At 38.8% G+C, this 25,433-nt stretch overlaps 1 protein-coding gene across 45 annotated transcripts in view; it reads left to right on the top strand.

Moving 5' to 3' along the window:
* Positions 1-24,507, top strand: part of shot (dystonin-like protein short stop) — a 629,765-nt gene extending 605,258 nt beyond the window's left edge. For 23 of the 45 annotated variants that reach the window (XM_069303987.1, XM_069303980.1, XM_069303974.1 and 20 more), the window contains 9 exons: positions 6,375-6,543; positions 6,659-6,879; positions 9,423-9,496; positions 14,783-14,830; positions 15,612-15,656; positions 18,350-18,403; positions 18,771-18,836; positions 19,219-19,272; positions 22,660-24,507. In XM_069303987.1, the coding sequence (XP_069160088.1) occupies positions 6,375-6,543; positions 6,659-6,879; positions 9,423-9,496; positions 14,783-14,830; positions 15,612-15,656; positions 18,350-18,403; positions 18,771-18,836; positions 19,219-19,272; positions 22,660-22,792 (864 nt within the window). In that variant the 3' untranslated portion in view covers positions 22,793-24,507. Of the gene's footprint in view, positions 1-2,419; positions 2,575-3,286; positions 3,346-6,374; positions 6,544-6,658; positions 6,880-9,422; positions 9,497-10,970; positions 11,043-14,782; positions 14,831-15,611; positions 15,657-18,349; positions 18,404-18,770; positions 18,837-19,218; positions 19,273-22,659 lie in introns of those variants that run through there. The other 22 variants (XM_069303959.1, XM_069303950.1, XM_069303947.1 and 19 more) reach the window with 14 other exon arrangements.
* The last annotated feature ends 926 nt before the right edge of the window (positions 24,508-25,433 follow it).

Below are 25,433 nucleotides of genomic sequence, written 5' to 3'. Positions count from 1 at the left end.
GGGTGGGTAGGTGTGTGTGTGGACATTGCACAATACATGGCAAGGTACAAGGCTGGATGGAAGTGGCAAGTGCTGCTTTCGATGTCTGCTAGTGTGGTGGCATATTGGGGATGTTTATTGATCAGTGATGCTTGCTTACCTATGATACGATATAGTATACGATATATACTACCAAACTGATTAGTAATTTTGGCTGGCCATAAAATTGAAATACCAGTTAATGTACAATACAATATTGTAATTGTAGAAGCAGCTGTGTAATGCTGAAAATGGGCGAGTTTCAAGCATCACTAGAAACTGCTAAATTTTTAAACTTTTTCCAGTATTTTTGTTAAAGGTTTTTGTGTTGTATATATTTTTTTTTGCAGATTGTATGTTGTACGAGTAAATACCAAAAGGAAATGGGTGGGGGTGGGGGGGAGAGGATGTTTCCACCACTTCAGGCCTCCAACAATTCCCTACTGATGAAATTTAGCAAGACATTTTATAAACATTTAAATTTATAAAGTGTTACTTTTCTATCTATCTTTTACACCATTTAAGGGGAGATTGCCTATATTGGTTTATTTGGCCATATATATGTCAGTGACCGGCTAGGCTGTGCCAACATTAAAACGCTTCCTCCTACTCCTTACCTTTAGTATTATGATGATCATATGTGAAAATTAATACATTACTTATAATTTTCATGCTAATAAGCATTTTATTTCCCATCTCCCATGTTATTGAGGATGGGGTCTCATGCAGTATAACAAAGGTGTGGAGTAAACACTCGCATGAGCCAGTGGCTGTGGCAGGAAGGAGCAGTTTACCTCCAGGTTAATAAACCTGCTAACACACACACTAAAGATGCAAGTTTGCATTTATTCATAATTTGGTTAGCTTTAGGGTAGAATAGAAAAAAATATGGAATGATAAGTCCATGAATCTCATTTTGGCAATATTCATGGATCAGCAGGTAAAGCACATGGGTAGGTGAAAGGGGGATGTTCCCTCAATATTCAATTTTGTATATGCTAGAAAATAGGAAGACATTTTTTAGTGAGACCAACCAAATTACATTCGATTTAATCCTCTAACATCCAGCATGGGATTTACACGCATATTTGCCTATGCGCACAAAAAAAAAATCTTTGTAAGATTAATGTTGATGCAAAATGTATGGAAAAGTGGAAATAAACTGAATATCTACGTTGTAGTTGATTTGGTGAACTGAACAAGTTGATCTTGTGGTAGCCTGGACCCATCTGTAAATGCAAGAGCTCACTGTCGGCAAAAGAAACTGAGCCAGATACTCAATTTTGACCGTGTATGTTTAGATGAGCATCTGTATGTATATCAATCCATGCTTGTATCAACGAATTGAAGAATGTCTGTAGCAATGAATCACTGTTTGTATCAATGAAGTGAATGTTTGTATCAGTGAATCAGTGTTTGTATCAACGAATGAATATTTGTATCAGTGTGAATAAAGAAACTACAAAAGGCCTGTGGGGCCCAAATCTGAGTTTGGGAGGATATTCATGTCTGGGTAAACATCACTACATCTATATAGATAGATCTTTTATATCTGTATTAGCATCATTGGTGCAAATCCTGGACAATAATAGTCGGCATATGATAACTACATTATGCTGCTAGTCAACATATGATAACTGCACTTTGAGGGTTAAAAATTATACAAAAAGACTAGAATTTGGTCAGGGAGAGAGATTTGAAATTGAAATAAGTTTATTGATGCATAAATACACTCAAAGGGATGAGGTAGCTCAAGTTACTCGCCCCATTCAGTACATCGTGTTCAAATATACACAAATTACAAACAATCGATATATTATCGAATATTCTGGCTGATAAATATATACATCTTTCTTTATCCATGCAGTATAACAACAGATGTACACACGTACAAACTTTTATGATAGGTACATAGACACAAGTTGCAATTGACATTCAGACAATTCAACAAAACGTTGCAATCTTCTCATCTTTCCAGAATGTCGTCAATCTTTGTTGACACATCCAGGCTTTTTGTCCAGAGACAGTCTTTATCTCTATTTTTTACCGTATTGCCCCTCCCTTCCCCTTCGATCATTCCCTGCCCTCTTTATCCCTCCCTCCCTCCCCTCTCTCTATGTATCTGTGTCGCTCTGTATCTGTCTTGCACTGTTTGTCTCCCCATTCCCCAGATGTTGGCTTGTTTATTGGGTTAATCCATCATCATGATGATCACACATTCATTTGGAGATTAAAAGTTATACACTTATATAAATCCCTGTGCGTAATTTCTTACTGATCATTTATTTACTGATGCTGTTCTTGGACACTGCAAAAATCTGTAAGAATTTCCATTTGAAATATTAGCATAATTACCCTTATAAACCATGTTTAAAGCTATTGAAAAAATTATTCATTACAGCTCATTTTGTTATGGCTGAATTGATGCCCCTCTTTGAACAAATCCGCCAAAGTGAGTGTGAGGGGTCACACGGTGCCACTCTATGCACAATTCGTGTGGGACATTCTGTTGGCGCAGTATTCCACAGATCAGACTCCTCCACAAGCTCATCAATGGTAGGAGGCCAGCAGGCAGATGCGTGTGAAAATGTAGGCTGTGTTAGTTTGGATAAATGTTCGTGTTGATGTAGGCTGTGCTAGTTGGATTCAAAATGCTCGTGTTTTTATAGCCTTGTTTGGATTATATTGTTAAATGTATGATTTCTTTTTTAGCTTGAACTTAAGTGCATTGTCACAATATTTGCAGATGCTAGAATATTACAGTTTTACTTGTAAATGCCATTGTGGTCTTGATATTCATTTCCATAATTTTAAAAATGAAGTACAGTACCATATTTGTATGGGTATGTTGTATCTGAAAATACCACTTTCCAAAAAAGTAAAGTGTGCATTGTAACCCTGCATCTTTTAACATAGTTTTCAGTATACTAACAAGAACAGGAATGTGGTGATCTCGTTTAATTGCAATAAACTCGAGCAATCTTCACCCATTCCCTGTAGTTAATCGTCCATTAGAAACTTGAGCTTGAAACTGTAACATGGCCTTAAGTTTTCAGCATGGCTATGATTATTTGAAAACTAAATATGGTCCTTGTTGAAATGTTGAGTTTACCATCAGAAATGGGCGAACATTTTTTCCTTTTTGTACTGTTTGCTGTCATTCAGTAGGAATGTTATGACTTTTTATGCTTTTCACTATTCTGGTGTTTAAAGTTATTTGCATATTTAGAAATGGAGATTGTTCATGTGGTTTGTCTTATCACACAAGCTCCTATTCCGGGATCCGACTCTCTGTATTCCCAAATGATGGTGGCATATCAGCAAATGGTAAGTCCTTCCTTGTACTGAATGGAGATAAGTCGGAATTCCAAAGAGTTTTGTCCCAAATATTTTGTTCATTATATATGATTGTATTTTTTATCCATACGTTTTTATCACTATAGAAAAGTACACATGAACCTTACTCTTTCACTTCAATGAAAATAATGCTCTTGTTGTGAATGCTTTAAACAGTAGGCTACTGTAGATTGATTATTCTTGAAAATGCAAAATGTTTTGCATACAATTGTATTAATTGCCAATTATTATTGAACCAGTCATTGACAATTTATAAAATAGACTTTATTAGTTTTATTTTTTTACTAAGTTTTCTGACTAAATTTTCTTTTAATAGCTCTTGTGCACACTTGTAATTTTGTTCTCCAATTCTTCTTGCCTACTTGCTTTGGTTTCTGCTCCTCTTGCTGCTCCTCCTACTTGTTCTGGCTCCTCTTGCTCTTCCTCCTAATTACTCTGGCTCCTCTTGCTCCTCCTCCTCTCACTGGCTCCTCTGGGTCCTCCTCCTCCTTGCTCTGGCTCCTCTTGGTCCTCCTCCTCCTTGCTCTGGCTTCTCTTGGTCCTCCTCTTCCTTGCACTGGCTCCTCCTCCTTCTTGCTCTGGCTTCTCTTGGTCCTCCTCCTCCTTGCTCTGGCTTCTCTTGGTCCTCCTCTTCCTTGCACTGGCTTCTCTTGGTCCTCCTCTTCCTTGCACTGGCTCCTCCTCCTTCTTGCTCTGGCTTCTCTTGGTCCTCCTCCTTCTTGCTCTGGCTTCTCTTGGTCCTCCTCCTCCTTGCTCTGGCTCCTCTTGGTCCTCCTCCTCCTCCTCCTTGCTCTGGCTCCTCCTCTTGGTCCTCCTCCTCCTCCTTGCACTGGCTCCTCTTGGTCCTCCTCCTTGCTCTGGCTCCTCTTGGTGGTCCTCCTCCGACTTGCACTGGCTCCTCTGGATCCTTCATGCACTGGCCCCTCTTGGTCCTCCTCCTCCTCCTCCTTGCTCTGGGTCCTCCTCCTCCTTGCTCTGGGTCCTCCTCCTCCTTGCTCTGGGTCCTCCTCCTCCTTGCTCTGGGTCCTCCTCCTCCTTGCTCTGGGTCCTCCTCCTCCTTGCTCTGGGTCCTCCTCCTCCTTGCTCTGGGTCCTCCTCCTCCTTGCTCTGGGTCCTCCTCCTCCTTGCTCTGGGTCCTCCTCCTCCTTGCTCTGGGTCCTCCTCCTCCTTGCTCTGGGTCCTCCTCCTCCTTGCTCTGGGTCCTCCTCCTCCTTGCTCTGGGTCCTCCTCCTCCTTGCTCTGGGTCCTCCTCCTCCTTGCTCTGGGTCCTCCTCCTCCTTGCTCTGGGTCCTCCTCCTCCTTGCTCTGGGTCCTCCTCCTCCTTGCTCTGGGTCCTCCTCCTCCTTGCTCTGGGTCGTCGTCCTCCTTGCTCTGGGTCGTCGTCCTCCTTGCTCTGGGTCGTCGTCCTCCTTGCTCTGGGTCGTCGTCCTCCTTGCTCTGGGTCCTCCTCCTCCTTGCTCTGGGTCCTCCTCCTCCTTGCTCTGGGTCCTCCTCCTCCTTGCTCTGGGTCCTCCTCCTCTTTGCTCTGGGTCCTCCTCCTCCTTGCTCTGGGTCCTCCTCCTCCTTGCTCTGGGTCCTCCTCCTCCTTGCTCTGGGTCCTCCTCCTCCTTGCTCTGGGTCCTCCTCCTCCTTGCTCTGGGTCCTCCTCCTCCTTGCTCTGGGTCCTCCTCCTCCTTGCTCTGGGTCCTCCTCCTCCTTGCTCTGGGTCCTCCTCCTCCTTGCTCTGGGTCGTCCTCCTCCTTGCTCTGGGTCGTCCTCCTCCTTGCTCTGGGTCGTCGTCCTCCTTGCTCTGGGTCGTCGTCCTCCTTGCTCTGGGTCGTCGTCCTCCTTGCTCTGGGTCGTCCTCCTCCTTGCTCTGGGTCGTCCTCCTCCTTGCTCTGGGTCGTCCTCCTCCTTGCTCTGGGTCGTCCTCCTCCTTGCTCTGGGTCGTCCTCCTCCTTGCTCTGGGTCGTCCTCCTCCTTGCTCTGGGTCGTCCTCCTCCTTGCTCTGGGTCGTCGTCCTCCTTGCTCTGGGTCGTCGTCCTCCTTGCTCTGGGTCGTCGTCCTCCTTGCTCTGGGTCGTCGTCCTCCTTGCTCTGGGTCGTCGTCCTCCTTGCTCTGGGTCGTCGTCCTCCTTGCTCTGGGTCGTCGTCCTCCTTGCTCTGGGTCCTCCTCCTCCTTGCTCTGGGTCCTCCTCCTCCTTGCTCTGGGTCCTCCTCCTCCTTGCTCTGGGTCCTCCTCCTCCTTGCTCTGGGTCCTCCTCCTCCTTGCTCTGGGTCCTCCTCCTCCTCCTCCTCCTCCTTGCTCTGGGTCCTCTGGGTCGTCCTCCTCCTTGCTCTGGGTCCTCTGGGTCCTCGTCCTCCTTGCTCTGGGTCCTCCTCCTCCTTGCTCTGGGTCCTCTGGGTCCTCCTCCTCCTTGCTCTGGGTCCTCTGGGTCCTCCTCCTCCTTGCTCTGGGTCCTCCTCCTCCTTGCTCTGGGTCCTCTGGGTCCTCCTCCTCCTTGCTCTGGGTCCTCTGGGTCCTCCTCCTCCTTGCTCTGGGTCCTCTGGGTCCTCCTCCTCCTTGCTCTGGCTCCTCTGGGTCCTCCTCCTCCTTGCTCTGGCTCCTCTGGGTCCTCCTCCTCCTTGCTCTGGCTCCTCTGGGTCCTCCTCCTCCTTGCTCTGGCTCCTCTGGGTCCTCCTCCTCCTTGCTCTGGCTCCTCTGGGTCCTCCTCCTCCTTGCTCTGGCTCCTCTTGCTTCCATCAACCATTGCTCTTATTCTCCACCAACAGGCTATTGTGAAACTGAAAATAAATAGTGAGGTTCTTCTGTACATTATGATTATACAGTAATTTTTTAAACATTTAGTTTTAATGATAGTCTTGCATTTTAGCTTATTTTTTATTTATATCTTTGAATGTACAGTAGTTAAAGTATTTTTCACTTGTAAGTTAACTTGTATAAATATATTCTACTTTTTATAATGTAATGTTTCTTTAGAATGTAACATTATCAGTTGGTTAATATCAAATTGTTTAAAGGTTCGGGAAAGAACAGCAAAGAGCTCGGCAATGGGGCGAACTTCCTTCAGTGCTGGCACCCCAGATTCTTCATTCAGTGAAGAAGGAGGGTCATCATCATTCCATCTCCATGGAGGCAAACGCAAGGCCTCGGCACCAGTTACATCCCGCTCCTCTTACAATACTTCAGGTATAACTTGAATAATGTTTTTATTAATTACTCTTGAACATTAAGATCTCATATATATAATACTTCTCCAAGTTTTATAATTTATCTTTTTATCAAAGTGAATATGATCTGTTAGGTGACAGTCAACCAGGAAGCCGGTCAGGGAGCCGTCCACCATCACGAGGTCCTGGATCACATCCAGGATCACGTCCTCCAAGCCGTGCAGGCTCTGAAGTATCCCTCGACTCGTGTGATGGGGGACGAACTCCTATGAAACGCACACCTTCATTTACAGGACGCACACGTGCACCATCTAGTCAGACTTCTGGGGTTCAGCGGTCATCGTCTCTTAGAAAGGTGAGAATGCGAAAGGAAGATTTTCTTTTGGAGATTGAAAAAATCATTCAAATAGTAAAGAGAATTAACTTGTATCCATGAATTGTATGTGTGATTATTTGGGCAAAATAATCCACATAGAATTACAAGGGATCCCCATAAGGTAAAGTACTCTGGTATCCATAGATTAAATATGGTACTGATACTGTGAAGTACTAAATAATAATTATCTGGGTATTAACAGTGGTAAAACATCTTTCTTCTGAATAGTTTGTCCATGAAAGATTTAAGACTGAATTTCTGGCTTTTTGTTACTTGTCACAATTTTTAATGTCAATAATGGAGATAACGGTAAAACCATGATTGATCAGTTATGTACACCAAAATACCTAAAATATACTGGAATGTCCGATAAATCAGCAACAGTGTTCCATACATTTGGAACCATAAAAGGAAGTCTTATATTTTGTGTTCATTTATTTTTCATTATATGTTCGAAATGCATTTAATGATCCACTTTTATGATTCAGTACTCAGAAGTAAATATGGTATCCAGTCATCAATCGCATGACTAATAGTGTCAGAAGTGATGGTGTTCGTCTTAAGGGGGGGAAAACTGAATAATTTGTATACAAATTGCATTAGCTCTTTTTTTAACATGCTTAAATTTTTTTATGGACATTGTGCATAGTTTTCAATACTTGAAACACTTTTCTTTTGCATGAAACAAATCATTATCGTTGCTTAGATTTGATTAAATATAACATGTATGATATTAATATTTACTTCAAAAACCTTCTTAATGATACGTACAGGGAAAAGTAACTAGATTATGATAAATATTACAAATTTAGGTATTTGAATACTGTCAAACCTATTAATGAATTAAGTACAGTTTAATAAAATGACTAGATGCTTGGCAGATATTACGAACAATAACAAAGTACTATACTTTATTTTATTGTAAATAAGTAGTTAACCTTAAATTATGCATGAGTGTCTTTCTTTTGGTTATTAAATATGATAGTTCCTTCCCAATAGTCTATATATGTGGCAATACTTGCAGTGTGACACCCAATGCTGTTCCTATTATTTTACACCCTTCCCTCCCCCCTCCACCCCTTCTCGCTCTCTCACCCGCTCTTTCTCAGGCTGTCCATCTCTCTCTCTCTCACTCTCTCGCGCGCTCTCTCGCACACCCTCTCGCTCTCTCTCTCTCTCTCGTGCTCTCTCGCGCTCTTTTGTGCTCTCACACGCTCTCTTGCGCTCTCTTGCTCTTGCTCTCTTTCTTGCTCTTTCTCGCTCTTTTGTGCTCTCACACGCTCTCTTGCGCTCTCTTGCTCTTGCTCTCTTTCTTGCTCTCTTTCTCGCTCTTACTCTTTTGCTCTTTCTTGCTCTCTTGCTCTCCTTCTCCCACCCCCCTTCTCCCACCCCCCTTCTCCCACCCCCCTTCTCCCACCCCCCTTCTCCCACCCCCCTTCTCCCACCCCCCTTCTCCCACCCCCCTTCTCCCACCCCCCTTCTCCCACCCCCCTTCTCCCACCCCCTTCTCCCACCCCCCTTCTCCCACCCCCCTTCTCCCACCCCCCTTCTCCCACCCCCCTTCTCCCACCCCCCTTCTCCCACCCCCCTTCTCCCACCCCCCTTCTCCCACCCCCCTTCTCCCACCCCCCTTCTCTCCCCCTTCTCCCCCCCCCTTCTCCCCCCCTTCTCTCCCCCTTCTCCCCCCCCTTCTCCCCCCCCTTCTTTCCCCCCTTCTCTCCCCCCCTTCTCTCTTTCTCTCCCTCTCTCAAAAATAATTGAGTGACAGTTGAAAGGTGGGCCGAAAGAGCCAGAGCTCAACCCCCGCGAGCGCAATTAGGTGAATACATATACATATGCATGCATGCTGAGGCAATCTTCATTCCTTCAGCACTTTTACCTTGTCAGTGCAAGTAAATGGTAGCTGCTTCACTATATAACTAGATAAAAATTCTCCCAAAATAATTCAAGTAGCATTTGAAATACAGTATCTGGGAAAGCTTGTTTTGAAGACCAAGTTTTTAAATAACGGCTGGTCCTAAATAGAACAAAGCCACATTAGTTTCCAGCCTAATCCCCAGAAGCTGGGCTCGTTTACTGCATTAAGTATTACTTACATTTTCATATATTTTCTGTAATATTATCTTAGTAATATAGGTTCTATCAGGATCAATTTCCCTCATTAATTAATAATTTTTTTCAGTGAGTTTCATTGTTTGTGTTCAACAAAGTACTTTGACATTCTTATTTATTAATAGCATATGTTAACATATTGACACATCTTTGGTTAATATACTTTTTTCATGATGACCTTATTTGTCTAAAACTTCATTGAACTTACATTTCTTCTTAAAGTGTAATTAAAATTATTTTAGTATAACATTTTTATGCATTTATCAACTCTGAACAATATTAAAGCTAAACATTTCAACTTTTATTTTATAATATCTGAACTAGACTGTTTACTTGTTAACACCATCTTGGTACCTTAAAATATTGGGATTATGGCTTAAACTTACTGGTGGGCCCCTCCCTCCCTCCAGGCCTCGGCCCCTGTCAAGTCCTCTACAGGCACTGTCAACGGTACAGGAACACGTGCCATCTCTGTTTCTTCAAGGTAAGACTTCCCAAAACATCTTTTTCTTTCTAATTTGCTTATGGGAACTGTGCTCTTATAACATGAATGTGATCAAAGTTTAAAATAAAAATCCTTATGAATTTAGTAGTGTGTTTTGGAGCTTTACCCAAATAAGAAATTATGGGTTTTGGATACTTTAATTTTTCAGTCATACGAAAGGAAGCTTAAGATTTTCATGTTAACTACTTCTGTAGTATTTTCAGTAAATTTGTTAATTTCTGGTAAAATTTAAGGAGAGTGTTATTTCCTGAAATTCAGGGATACTAATAAAACAGGTACAAGCGATCATGTGTGGGGAGCTTCTGGTAGTATTGTAGCTCCCCCAACTATTTTTTGTGAGAAATGGATCCGTAAAAAAATCATTATTAAGGGAATCTGAGAGTGCATGCACATGCAATGCACATGCATTCAGATGTAAATATACGCAGAGAGTTAGAGCCCCGTACCAGCTGATTAATGTTAAGAGGTAATGCCCAGGAGCATGATCCCTGCCAACAGGCAAGTATACATACACGTACATAGATGAAAGGGAACAAGGATGGGTACACATGCACAATTGGAGAGACGGGGCAGTATTCCTTCAGTGTACAAGTAGATAGCAAGTGGAATGAGCTAGATGAGGATGAGGTGGAGGAGACTTAGTACATTCAGTTGACCAGACCACACTAGAAGGTGAAGGGACGACGACGTTTCGGTCCGTCCTGGACCATTCTCAAGTCGATTGTCTTGATTGCTTACTACATTCAGTTTTAAATTTAGACAGTACTAAGCACACAAGGGTTTATAGTCTGGGGGAACATTTGAGGGCTGTAGAAACCTACAGCTACAGTCAGTCCCCTCCCTACAAATAAAATTAAGTGTACACACACTTATTCTTGAAAAGTATGTATTTATATCAAACGTTTTGGGGAATAGATAGCATTAGATATTGGGGGAAAAGGCATTTTAGGGATTAAAAGTTGGTTAAATTAATAATGAAATACTGAGGTTTGTATGAAATTGGAAATTAGTATTGTGAAGTGGCTAACAGTAGTTAATAAGGTATTGTAGCAGTTGTTAGGACTGAGTATTGGTGTTTGTAAAAAGTTTCACTTGAATTTGACAGTGATGCAGTATAACCTATGCCTAGTATATGGCAGTTTTGCTTATGAAGTGCTACTACTTGGTAAAATAACCTATTGTATAGTTGTACAGTATTTTTTAATTTTATTCCATTATTTTACTCTGCATGCTCTTTAAAATTAAATACAGTTTAGATTGTTGCTTTCATTGTGTGTGCGCTTCACTAACACTATATTAGTTTGGCATGAAATGTCAAGGAATTATTCTATTAATTTTTTATTGGCATGAAATGAGTTATTCTTTGTTTAGAAGTACAGTATATATTTGGCATCGGGCTGCAATTGTTATAAAAAAAATACATGCAGCACATTTTTGTTTTTTACAAATGAAGTAACAGGTCGCGTAGCATGACAAGGACTTCATCAGTATCCAGTATTCCAGTAGCTGTGACCTATTCATCCAGGTAACCTGCTAACACAAACCATATATAATATTAAACATTTTTGTTATGCTGGGAGTGCTTGGAACATTAACATGGTTTACTCTAAAGTCTTATGTTACTCATTTGCTAAATAATGCTCTTCAATCACATCTGAATGGCTATATTGCAGTTACTTAGAAGATTGCAAGAAAGTATTCATGGCATAAATATTGGTGGTTGTGCTAACTCTTTGCTATTGCATTTTTAAATATATCCTGTGCTATGACATTATGATAGAAATGTTACCTCCTTGACATAATTGTATTACATGACAAGGACAAAGGAAACGTATCAAGGGTAGGTAGGTAGGTTCACTGCTCTTGTATGTAAAGAAAAGTTTTGCCATTGAATTTTATAAATTTGCAAATTACATAAATTGTGCGCTCTTGGATGTAGACGGGGATGACGTTTTATTCAATTATTGCCAATCCATGCTGTCTACTTCGGTCGGATATCATAGCAGCTCTGAAAGTTAGGTTGTTTATAAGCAGTATATTGGAACATGCTTTTTTATTAGCAAACCTCAGATATGCTAAGCCTGGGAATGTAATATGGAGATTGCCTAGTAGGAAATTTTCCAAATATGTTAACTAAACTTCCTTAGAATAAGAAATGAAGGTCATGTATTTGCCAAAGACAGCCACTTGGTCACGTGGCTATCATTAGGTGAATCAATCATCACAGGCATGCACAAAGAAATGTGGAATAGCAAAGAAAATTATTAAAACAAGCATAGTACAGTATATATTTAGAGGCAAGGTAATGTATAGAAAAATAGATTGAATCAATATAAACACATGGTCATAATATGTTGGATAAAACCTAATAGACCTTAGTGGTATAAATTTAAGTATATAAATTGAGTAATGTCAATAGAAGAGGCTCCCTTTTTGTTGAGGGAGCCTCTTGAGAAAACTCAAAGTTGGTAAATAATCCAACCTTCACTTTAGAAGTGCCAAATGCCTCCCTCTCTCTCTCTCTCTCTCTCAAGCTTCAGTAAAAATTCCTGAAACTATGAATGTGCCAAGTGCTTTCAGCTTAAGCACCAGATCAGCATGAAAATTTTAGTATCTTGTAGTTTTTTTTCACACCTAAAACTAGTACAGTACTGTATAGCACTTGAGAACATTCACATGTACTGACTGTCTTGTCTGTATGTGTTGTGTCTAATAGCCAGAACAGCACTACTATCTGTAGCAAGTAAGACCCATTTTATCTCAATTTTTTCTTACTGTATTTTTAAATATTTTGAAATTAGTTCACCTTTTATAATACATAATACTTGTATTATATTATCATATTGACTATGACTTAGTCAACTGTTTTACCTATGTTCAATGTAATACTTCATAAAACTGTAAGTTTTTTTTTTATAAAGCAACACTGGAGAATGGATAGCTGCTGGACATTTTAAAACTGCACACAAGGTGACAATATTAACGAAATGACGAAGTCTTAATTGCAGACCCCTTTCACTGAATTGACAATGGTCATGGAATATCTGGAGAGGACAAACTTTAGAAATTAAAGACAACCCACATTTCAAAGAAGCAAGTCATGCTTGACTAAATGTGGTTCTACACATTACAATTTAAAAAAAGGATGTTTAGAGAGCATCATCTTTGTGAAAAAAGCTGACACTGTACCCCTTAACAGATTGATATACAGAATAGAAAAGCAGGCTGAAATTACAGTACTTGGAAGGTGGTAGATTATGGAAGACAATTCTGTACTCGCTAGGGAAAGCAGAGATTTATAGTGAAAGGAAGTATCAGGGCGGTGAAAAGTTGTAACACTTTCGCTGGGGAATAATGTTATTTGTCCCCTAAAATCAATTCACATAGTTTGGGGAAGGACGTCATGTGCATCCACAGTGCCCCAAAATTTCACTTATTTTTTAATTATTTTGCGACTTGTTTTAAAATGTACGCCAATTTGATACAAAAATAAAAAAAAATTGGTGAGAAAACTGTAAAGAGTTTAAACATTGGAGTGTGATTATGAGCTCACAGGCACCGCAGCACCCGCCCAGTGCCCTACCTTGCAGTGCACTGTGGGTGGCATGCCAACCCAGGCAAAGTGTTAAGTGTGTGGTCCTTGCTAAAGACTGCCAGTAGATCTTGCATGACAATGCTTTTACATGTTTAACTGATGAGAAGGATAACAACTGAAGATTCCACAAGTCTGCAGGAAGACTTAAGCAAGCTACATAAAAGTTTGTTCAGAAAATGGGTACAAAGATTCAGTTTGACCTAGTTTTAAGTAAAGAAGTTTGAGAGTGGGGGGAATAGATGAAGATGGATAGATAAAGGCTACAATGAGACAGAAAAATTTATAACTCTGGAAGTGACCAGTCTCATAACTTTTATAGTGCCAGCAGTAATGCAAGAATTACATAGTAGAAATTAATCAGCAATATACTGTATACACAATTGGCAAACATTAGAGTGACATTTACAAATCTAAGAATTAGAAGAAAGGACGATCAGGGTTGATATGATCACAACTTGAGATAGGGAAGAAGAGGAAAGGAAGATGAGTGGATACAGTTGAAAACTAGAAATCCAAACAAGATGGAGAGGGTTATGTAAGCTACACAAATTCAAGGGCAAGTGTAACGAAATGCTAGAACATTGGAAAGTGTGAAAGCCACATATTCAATACACACAGAAATCACACTAACATAATATATCAATGAACAAATCCACAAGGGCCATGGTGAGGGATCGATGCTATGCACGGGACCAAGGCGCATCTGGGAACATCCCTTGCATAGGTTCGAACCCTCGTCACAGCCCTTGTTGATTTGTCCATATATTCAAGCTTGGAAAGCAAAGGTGTGAAAAACTTATTCTTTTGCAAGTGGCCTCTCAAGTTGAGCCTGGCCTCGGGCCGGGCTTAGGGAGTAGAAGAACTCCCAGAACCCCATCAAGCAGGTATCAAGCAGGAGTGATGGATGGAATAAATTATACAAAGGTAGCATTTGCCAAAACAGTTTAAAAGCTATGATATTTATTTTTTAATGCAAATACGTGCAAATAATTTATCCATATCACTGTAGAAAGAGTGAAGAGCGTTGCTGTATAAATGTTTGTACAATAAATTTTGAAAAGAGCAAAATTTTTCCAGTAAAAAACTGGAAGCGCTGTATTACATGAAGTTTGTCACTCATTTATAGGTTTCACTATTTATAGATATAATAGGAGCTGCCTTGGATATAAATAGGAGCTGCCTCATATGGGCCAATAGCTAGGCCTCCTGTAGTTTCCTTCATTCTTATGTTCTTATTTAAGTTTAGAATATTGAATTTTTCATTGAATTTTACAGAAATAAATGGTTTTGAGTATAGGATTGAGAAAAAAAAAATTGGTTAATGTCAGGTGAACGAGGCAAGTCATCGTGATGCATAAATTATGGTTAATGAAACAATTTGAAGGTGCAGTGTATTGAGTCATATGATGTGTTCACAAAGCAAAGGTGTTAATGTGTTGAAAATGTGTACTGTGTTAAATTTGACATTTTTCATTCCAGTGGTACAAGTTTATGAGGTGGAGAGACGCACTGTAATAACTTCTAGCATTCAGTATTATATCTGCTTGATAGCACGAGCTGCATGCACACACAACTTTTCTGTAAAATATGCATTACTGTATACTAATTTCTTGACATCACTTGAGACATTGTTGTATATTGTATGGCACTGAACTAATTTTCCCCTCCAGGTTATATTCACCGACTCTGTCCAGTCGATTGAAAGAGGCAGGAATTAGGTAAATCAGTAAGCAGTGGCATGCAAAACCTACTTTGGTCCTTTTTCCTTGTATTGTGGGATCCTTACCTCTTCTTCATTTTGTTTTTCATGAACAGTGATTTTGAAACTCCCCAAAATCCCAAGTCCATAAATAAAACACAAGCATTTTTTTTCTAATCTTGTACCATTGCTGTACCATTAAATTTGAAGTACCAGTATGTGTGTGGTATATAACTAGGCTCGGTATCCAGTAAATATTCACGCCCGCAGTGAAATCCTTGTTCATGGCATTGTTAAAGATCATTTAGTTTAATTTGTTCTTGCTTTTTACCACGTTAATTTTTAAGTTGTATGTGCTATTAATTTGCACTCTGGGCAAGCAGTTCAGCTTGAGAGTAAAGGCAATGCATGTTACCTGTTATAGGGATATCCTCATTTTTATTAAGACTGTTATGTAAATTAAAGGTGTTGCACTGTAACATTATTAATCAAAACCTCAAATGTGTCCTTGCTTGCTTAACAATGTACATAATGCTTGGGCTGTAACATTTCTAGGTTATGTAATATAAAAGCTAAAAATGACATTACAACAGGTTTACAAGGCTAATACAGTATATTTAAATTTTGTATAAAGCTGGGTGATAATTTAATTTACTAATGAAAACTATAAAAATGTAACGGATATGGCTTTTAAGGTGCAATTTTGGTATAAAATGCTGTGCTGTAAGAGTGGTGTGTGGGTGAATTCACATGGTTTGTTTTTCTATGATACTATGTTCACAGGGTCTCTCTCTCTCTAGGACCAAAATTCCGGTTCTTGTGAGTCCTGCCTCTGATTGGGAACGGTAAATTAGTGTGGTGTTACTGGCAGTTTGGTGGTCTTGCTCAGAATCACATAATGAGATCGTAGTAGAATGTAATTTCCTAAGCCAGTTCAAGGTTGATCTCCCCCCCCCTCTCCCCCTGTATAAATCTCTGTACAGTACAAAGACCAATTGTTAACAAAGGGAAGTACAGTAATGTGTGCATTTGCTATATTCAGAGGTATAAGTATTTTTTAGTGATCAGTTTGGCTTGTATTTCAACCTTTAGTTGGTTTGGAAATAAAAAGCATTTATCTGCGAACTCATTTTATTTTGGTCTTGGTGATATGGATTTTTTTTTTTTTTTTTTTTGCTAGTTTCTGTATTACTGTATGGCCTGTGTTGTGCATTGTGCATTCTCATTTTGTGTGCACGTTTTTTTCTTTTTATTTTAAGTATAATTTGTTTTATGCTTTTTATTGAATCGTGCCATTATAAATCTTTTTACCTCAACCCCATGCAGACTTAGGACTTGAAAAAAAAATGGTTTATTTGGCTTTGGGTTACATAATTACTGAAGTAAAATATATCTGCATTTTTCATAGCCAGGAGGATATACTGTAATCTTTTCTGTAAATTTGATCTATCATTAACAAAGCTATATTTTGCATGACTGAATATAAGCTTTAGCACCAGGACATGCATAGAAATAAATTGGTAAAGTTAGTGTTTTGGTAGTATATGTGTCATTATCATGAAAAGTTCTGTGTGTGCTGTAGATGTTTTGTACTGATACATGCTCCTAAAAGTTTAACCCTCAAACTGCAAATTGGTATCCTGTAATTATTCCCTAGAGTGTGAGTGTGTGTGTGTGTGTGTGTGTGTGTGTGTGTGTGTGTGTGTGTGTGTGTGTGTGTGTGTGTGTGTGTGTGTGTGTGTGTGTGTGTGTGTAAAAAAATTAAGCAAAAGTTATGAATATCGATGATTTACTGTTTTTAAAAGTTGTGGAGAGTGCGAAAGTCGGTGATGCAAAGTACAATACCACATCAATTTCTATTACACCGTGTCGTCACTAATATGCATATCTGATCCCTATGCTCTTTCTGTCATGCACACAAAGCATTGTATTTGTGACCTGGGTCATAGGCATCAGGTGGTTGGTAGTAAATATAGTGATATAAACAATACTGTGCTCCTTGTCAAAGATTGCCAGGTAGACACAGTGAATCATGTATGGTACTAAGCCTAACTACTTGCAATTGACCTTGTTTGCACCATGAACACTTACCTTTATCATCATACTAGTACTTGCCAATATTACCCTTGTTCCCCAGCACTAGTAACAAGATCATACCAACACATTTACATTGGAATCACATATTGTAATGTTGACTGGCACCTCGGAGAGTGAGTGCAGCATGTCGTGGCTTTGTCTCAAATTACAGCACATCCGTACTTCCTCAATCTGACTTTATTTATATAGAAGATTGTTTCATCTGCTAACATTATTATTCAGGATCCATGATCAATAAAACCAACATTAAAAATTCTCATAAAATTTAGTATCTTATAGCACAAAATTTGCTTCTCTTTAATACATATCTCGCTACCATGATCACAATATATAATGTGTACAATGATCACCAACAATGTAATCACCATTGCCATTAAAATCAGTACAGATCACAATATCACTAGTTTCATCATATTTAATAGATTGTGCAAACAAATTGCCTCGATTGACATTAAAATTATTATTTTTTTTCACAATGAGAACCAAGGAAGCTAGCACTTACACATAACCACTGATGCATGGTCACCCCCCTCCCCCTTTCTGCCTTCCATTAGCAACAAAGTCACTATCACATCAAGAGAATCAGACAGCTGCAACAAATATGCTCCCACTCACCAATCAGCATAGTGTCAACCACCCAAACTCTCACTCCTCAGTTTCACTTCCCTTGTTGTTAGAACAGCTGATTTCATATTCTGAAAGATAGTGTTCAAGTTAATTTCTTGTAATGTATTCCTTTTCATCACTAGGATCTTTCAGGTCCTTTAAAGTCCTTGCAATTTTGTATGGTGTCAATGGTCTCAAGCATGGTCATGCTTTGCATTCAGGACTGGAAGAGGATGTACCAGACATGGTGCAGTTTTTCCCTTAAGGGGGGGGGGGGGAAATCTAAGGCTCTCATAATTTTTTTTCTAATGTGGCAAATGATAGCCTGAGGTCTTAGTATTGAATCACATCACGATAGAATTGGTGTGATGTTCAAATTACATTACAGGGCAGCCGTAATCAGCTCCAGGATTACTTGAATGCAGTTAGAGCAGTTTAAGGGTTAAACATTGCTTATATCTGATACTTTTTATATGTCGGAGATTTAACTGTGGTTCTTGTTCAATTATAGCTTTCTATTTACCTCTTTTGTTTGTGCAGTCATTCAAAAATTCAGTTTTATATCCGTTTTTGAACAAAATAAAATGTAATACAAGGTAGATGTGTGCATGGTTAAGCTATACATGTGAATCTAAATATAAATAAGATGTAATGAACTTTTCAATGAAATGACATGCATTTAACATAGTTACAAATGATTAGTACTGTATAGTATTTTGAAAACACAAAAATCATATCCATTACATTGGAGATACAAGATGTACTTTAGTCTCCAGATTAATGGAGTGAAATTATTGCATTGTGGTGATGGCTATTTTTTGTGACATATCCCCAGGACTAACCTCTCTGGCTCCACATCTAATCTGAATGTACCGGCAACTCCCCTCAGGTAAAGAAACTCCTCCCCATTTTGGCAAAGTGTAATTTCAAATTAGAGCACTATGTGCATTGTACCTTCTCAGCACAATTGAATTGTACATTAGCTTTAGTTTTTTAAAACTTCACTCGAGAAGAGTTAATTTACCGTTATCATCACTGTATTGTGTTTTCCATATTTTGCACATGTTAAACAATAAGGGTAAAATTTATTCTAATTTAAAATGTAGCTCAGCCCTATTTGTTTAACCTTAATGTACATTGTTTCACGAGTAAAGTTACTTATAGTGGTTCCTGTCTTTAGAACAAGTACAAAATAATAATTACGGAAGCAGCTAACACCTGGGGAAGGTACATAATACTTTAAATGATTTCTACAGGTCCCGAACTTCATCAACTACTAGTCTTAACTCCAATCATTCCACAAGCAAAATCCCAACTCTGAGGTAACTAACACGGGTCATAGAAAACAGGCATGAGTAGAAGTACATTAGTTTACAGTTTATGGTGTACTGTATACAGTATGTTAAAAATGTGTGTGTGTAGATTCTTACTAATTTGTAGAATGTAATGTCAAAGTTTTTTAAATTTAACTTTCTGGAGTGCTTGTTTGAATTAATGTTATTGAATTACTAGATTATGGAATTCTTTGGTAAAGTTATCTAGAGCTTTCTCTGTTAAATATAACTAATCAATATTGGTATTTAATTTCTACTGTTCTTTAACAAAAGACATTAGGAAAAACATTAATAAAGCCAGTATAATTTCTAATACTTTTGGATTGTAATATAGCAACCTGTAACTTTTAACAATTAATAACTCTTGCAGACAAAAAGTATCAGCCACACATACCACCACTTCCAAGACTTCTACAACATCAAGGTAATAAATCTATTTTACATAATTACATTCGGATAACTCGTCATTAATGACTTCAAGCATGTGTGCCTATATTTGTCAATGGATAGATACCTGAAGCTATTTTTCTCTTGGGTAATCTATTTTTATAGTATTTACTCCAACTATATTATCTAGAACAAAGTATCAAGATTATGAATAATGTGGAAAAGTTCTTTAAATTTCAGTGGATGTAATTAACAATGGTTTTCTAAATAATAGCTAAATAAGGCAGAGTATGGTACTCCTGTGTAGCATAACCATTTGTCTGACCATTTTTTTATTACCTGTATTATTATTATTATTATGGAAAAGAATTTGCCCAATCAAGATATCGAAAGTGATAAAGCTTTAGTTCCTTATTGTTGGCCCCCTCCCTTTCCAGCCCATCTTGAAGGGGCTTGGTGGGTGGCTGACAGAGTGTGATGATCTTTGGGACAGCTTGTCCTCTGGCCTTTTGAAGCTTTATGCTCCTGCTGCTGTCTTCACTAATTTTGCTGGTTGCTTTTTCCTCTTCCCCAAGTTTCATTTTTCCTCCCCACCTCTTCTCCTTTCTGATCGTTCACTTCTTGGCGACTTATTCTTGGTGACTCTGATACTTTTGATATCGTTCGCCTTATGCGTTTTTGTTCTCATATTGGCATCCTTGGTGATATTTAGCACCCTCTGATTATTCCGCACATTTGATGGTGCTACATAGCCTTCCCGGTTTGGTGCCTTCTTTTGATAATTACCTTACCTTCTTGGCGACTTTTTGCCGTTCTTGAATATTCTTTCTAATTTCGTCTTTTGTTTTGATGCCAGGTGTTTGGGGAGAGGCACTCTCGCCCGCTGAACTGTGGTATCCGACGTTGCAAGTGAGGAGACACTTTTATTGTCAAACTTTGCCTTTATTGCTGAGCCCGATCTCGACAGACTGACAGTCCTTATGTGGTGATTGCAAGGTGTATAGCAACAATGCACCCCTGAGGGGAGGGGCCTTGTCTTGTCGGGTGTTCTGTCCTCTAATTGTGGCTCAATGGTGTGTATGGGGGCTTATTTGTGGATGCAATTTTTACCTGTTCATTTTTATGCCATTCTCTGACCCTCCTTTAACTTCTCAGACTCGTTGGGGGGCAACCAGGCCCCTGAGTCAGACTGTGTTGGAAGGTCGGACTCTGTAGCCCCCACTATGTTGGGCCCTGACCAAGCTGCTTCACTGACTCTGCTCCCCTCCCACCTTTGTGGAGAGGTTGAGCCCCAAGTTCCCAGTGGTGACCATCTCATTACCTGGCGTAGCTCCGTCTCTCGTAACAACTGTGCCTTTTTAACCCCCCTCTTACTGGGGGTGCTCAGCATCATCACTTCCACACTCGCATGATTCCTTCCCAATCTACTACATTCCAGACATTGTTTGGTCCTGCTACATGGACTAAGTATTTTGATCTCAGTCATGTTGATCCTACTCGTCCTGATGATTTATTCCTCCATAAACACCTCGTTGATTCGGTAGATACATTTGTCACTTTTAACCCCACCCGTACTGGTATACGTGTTGTTGCAGCCCTTTCTAAGGAAGCGGCTGCACACTTGGCTTTGTTGTCCTGCATTGGAGAGACCCCCTCCCTGTTTGGATGTCTAGAAATGCCCAGTTAATTGCCAGCATTGTCACAGTTCTTCTCCTGCACCATGTTGCGACTGGTGATAGGGAACTGAAAAACTACCACACGGATATTAAACATAATATTAACATATCCTTGAGGCCCAAGGCCATTCTATCCTCCAGATTGATACCTTCACTCAACCCTCTCGTGGTCATCGTTGTCATCCTCTTCAAAATGAACTAATTGGTAGATATAAGAAAGCAAATTTGGTCCCTATATATCGGCAAACAATTTTTTTTTTCTTCAAGTTTCATAAGGAAAGTCTTTGAACACTTGAAAAATGGGTACTTTGTTTCAAAGCATCAACATCACATCAGTAAAGGTAAAACATGTCTCATAAATCTATTAAATAGCTCTACATTGAAATAACGATAAATGGGAGGGTGAACTCTGTTACTTTTTATCAGAAATCAGATGTACTAAAGTTCTTTTGTGTGAATGTACTAGACCAATCATAGAATAATTATTGTATTTAAATTTCTTATGATTATACTAATGCTTTGATAACAAAAGAGTAACAAAGTAAAACTCTGCTGGCCTAATGAAAAATGCTGGTAAGGGAGAATCTTCCTGGAAGGAAACTGACCTACATGGATGTAGTGTAGACATTGACAGTTGCAAATGAATGAAATAAACATAAAATGATAAGCACTTCAGATGAAGACATAAGAGCACAACGATTTTGTTTTAAAACAATACAACTGATCCATAAAAAATCTATAGTTGACCCAATTTTTTTTTGGAGATACAAGAGTTGTTACATTCTTGTACAGCCACTAGTACGCGTAGCGTTTCGGGCAGGTCCCTGGAATACGATCCCCGCCACGAAGAATCGTTGTTACAGCCAAATACACATTTTACTGTTGAGTTAAACAGAGGCTACAGTTAAGGATTTGCGCCCAGTAAATCCTCTCCGTTCAGGATACGAACCCATGACAAAGCGCTCGCGGAACGCCAGGCGAGTGTCTTACCACTACATCACGGAGACTGGTGGTAATAACTGCGTATATATTCTGGTTATATAGTGTGTGTTTCTGGTTGTAATATAGTTTTGACAATGTTTGTTACTAAAAAAAAAAATTCCCCCAAGTACTTTTAAGTATTTTTTTGTGTATTTTAATATTTTAATAGTTTTTGTATTTTGGTATGCTAATGAAAGTTTGGTAGTACTGTATAGCAAGGAAGTTTTTGGCACGTGCAAATAGCCCACTGCCCATTCAGTTAATATATTTGGAGTGTTTAGCTTATTATAGCTATTCAGCTCCTTTTCCGTTGCTGTTTCTTGACGATATTCTCAAGCAAGTATATTTCTCCTGGTAAGTGGTTTGGTTCCATTATAATAATCATGACTTTGTGATGTCATTTGCAGTTATTGTCCATTAATAATAAAGAATAAGAATAAAAAGCATTTAAGAGAACCTTGAAGGTTTTTGAATGCTTTGAAATTTAGTATATACTGTACAGTATTTTCTTGCAACCTTGATTATGTAATGTCATCGGGTTGTATTTTACACCTTAAAAATTTAACTAATGTATTATATAAGCTATTTTAAACAGTGCAGTAATGGCTTGATAATGTATCTTTTAATAAATTATAATATCCAGTCTTTGGAGTAGGGTATGAACTTAAAAAAATAAGTATTCTCAAGTTCAGTGAAGTCCACCATTACCAGGAATATTAGATTTTGCTTTGTAACGTGTGAAATTATTATTATTTTTCTTTCTATAGGACTCGGACTCCGTCGGGTTCCAGCAGCACAGGTGGAAGTACTAAAGTTACACGGAAGCCATCGGCAGCCTCAGACTCGCCATCTGGGGTAGCGAGAAAGACGGGAATTGTAGAACCAAAACGCAAAGTGTAATTAATTAAAAATGTGAATGATGACAAATACAAGATGTAAACTCTCTAATTATACAACACCAAATGCAAGTGAACATTCACAACTGATAAACTGACACTGTGTTTTAACAATGTAAACAGTAGTGGATGCCAAACATTAGTGGTAACTGTGTACATGGTCACCACTAGGAAAATTTATATATATATATATACTGGTCAAGTTTATACTTATCCAGTACATTATTTGGAGAAAGCTTTAACTGAACAGATCATTGTGATGGTTAAGTTATATTTGACATTAAATTAACATATTTATCATTGAAGGGTTTTTGTGATGAAATCTACATAACTTAAAAGACACTAAGAAACATTCACATATATGATTTTATTAGCATATGTGATAACATGACAGGGCAGGTCCTGTTGCCTAATATGTGGCAGGATTTGGTATATTGAGCCTAAATTGTTTTTATAATATAATGTGAAAGTGGATTATAAAAACACACGGGTTCATTATGTCTGGTCTGGTCATAGTGATACATGTAGGGTAGTGCAAGCCCATTTTGAGATTTCTCAGCCATTCCACTCAACATATCTTGCTTGCTTGTGAATATAGGTTGTTTATATGCAAGTCTATTAAGACATGATGCTTGAGTTTTTTTTCTGCAAAACTCTGAATATTCATAAATATATCTCTAATGATAACATTGCAAGTTATCTCTCTACATGCCTTACAAAGTTAATTTTCTCCATTTTTCTTTCATTGAACAAGTACAGAGCTCAGTTCAGCAGATAAATGTACTCGTATTGTTCATAATCCAAGGCTATTCTCAAGTGCTCACATTAACGCTTCATAACTTGTCTGTTCGTATCATCCAAACAAAGCTATATGGGGTAATACAGGTTGCTAAACACCTTGTAAGAAGTATATGTTGATTTGCAATTTGGAGTACAGCAGGAGTTAAATGGTGCTTTATAGTCATAGAATTTATACTAAACACATATTGGTACTTGGAATTGTTAAAATGAGCCTCGGTGGTTTCTTGTCTGTGCTGAACTGCAAATGTGATGAGAACAGTGAGCTTGAATTACAGATAGTGTAATACTAGATTTCCCAATTGTAAATGGGAAAAATATTGTAACGGCAACACAAAGGCTGATTTCGTTACTTTGTTTTGTAAGGTATCATTCCATTGTGTACCGTTCAGTCAGAATTTCTTGTTAAACAAAAAAATATCAGTCGTTTGTCGTGTAAATATGACGGTTCAAGTGGCTCTGAGGTAAGATGTGACCATAATGAGAGGGCAACACAAGGAGACAATCTGGTTCTGGGTTTTTAAGAAAGTTCACACCATCAGCTTTCTTTTGGGGTTGTGTTGTTGTATTGCCCACTCATTTTGGTACAAATTTCTATTCTTTTCTTTTTTGTTGTTCAAAATCTTTTTTTAACAATTTTAATTATGGTAAATTTCTTGCTGTTTTCCGTTTTTGTTGTACCTGTATTGTTTGTATAAACCTTCGCTTTCATGCTTTTTTATAAGTTGTAAATATAATAATGTTAAAGCCCAATGAGAGACTTAATTATAAGGGCACAAAAGAAATATTGAAACTAAATGAAATCAGATGTACTAAAGTTCTTTTGTTTGAACATACTATACTTGACCAATCATAGAATATTTTTTGTATTTAAATTGCTTATGATTATACTAATGCTTCGATAATAAATGAGTAACAAAATACTGAAGTTTATATATGCAGGTTAATAAATGACATGTTACCTATTTTGTTAATGATGTGGATTCTATTGCCAGTTGCATTACACAAATGAGTACAGTGGGGTCTCTATTTTTTATGGTAATCCGTTCCCAGAGATGTATCGTAAGTCGAAGCGATTTTTCCCATAAGAAATCAAGTGAATTGAATGAATCCGTTTCACACCGTTTTAGATGTTATTAACATCTAATTGTCTTCATATCTCTCCCGATCCCCTGTCCAGTATATCAGGGTAGTGGCAGCATCTTTGTATATGTTTTGAAAGCAGCTAATACCTATTTTCACGTCTCCTCAATTTTCTCTGATGCTAGTTACTCAGAGCTTAAATTTTGAGCATCTATATTGATTGGTTACATTGCTGATGTTCAGAGTAATTATTACACCCTCTCCCTTTCCCCCCCCCCCTTCTCTTTCATCTTTCTCCTGCTCCCCTTCCCCTCTTATCTGTTTACATGGTGTATGAAATGCAGCAATAAATACAAACAGGCAGCATCGTCTGTTCTCAACATGACCTTTTCCCTATTATCCATTTAAGAAAATTAATTGTAAACAATGTACTGTATACATAGTAAGCTACTGATATATGAAAAGATGTTACATATATTGTACACTTTAGGCACACTCAGTGCTCCCACTTGGGCTGGACGGTAGAGCGATGGTCTCACTTCATTCAGGTTGGCGTTTAATCCAAGACCGTCCAAGTGGTTGGGCGCCATTACTTCTTCCCATCCCATCCCAAATCCTTATCTTAATACCTTCCCAGTGCTATATAGTCATAATGGCTTTGCACTTTTCCCTGATAGTTGTCTTCCCTTCTATGCTCTAAACAAATTAGTTTTACCACACAGGATCTCTGGGATTAGAGCAATTATTATCAAATAAATATACAA

This window comes from Procambarus clarkii, chromosome 51, assembly GCF_040958095.1.
Source record: "Procambarus clarkii isolate CNS0578487 chromosome 51, FALCON_Pclarkii_2.0, whole genome shotgun sequence".
NCBI lineage: Eukaryota > Metazoa > Arthropoda > Malacostraca > Decapoda > Cambaridae > Procambarus > Procambarus clarkii.
Note: the sequence above shows the minus strand (reverse complement) of the source record. Positions and strands in the feature narration are given on the sequence as shown.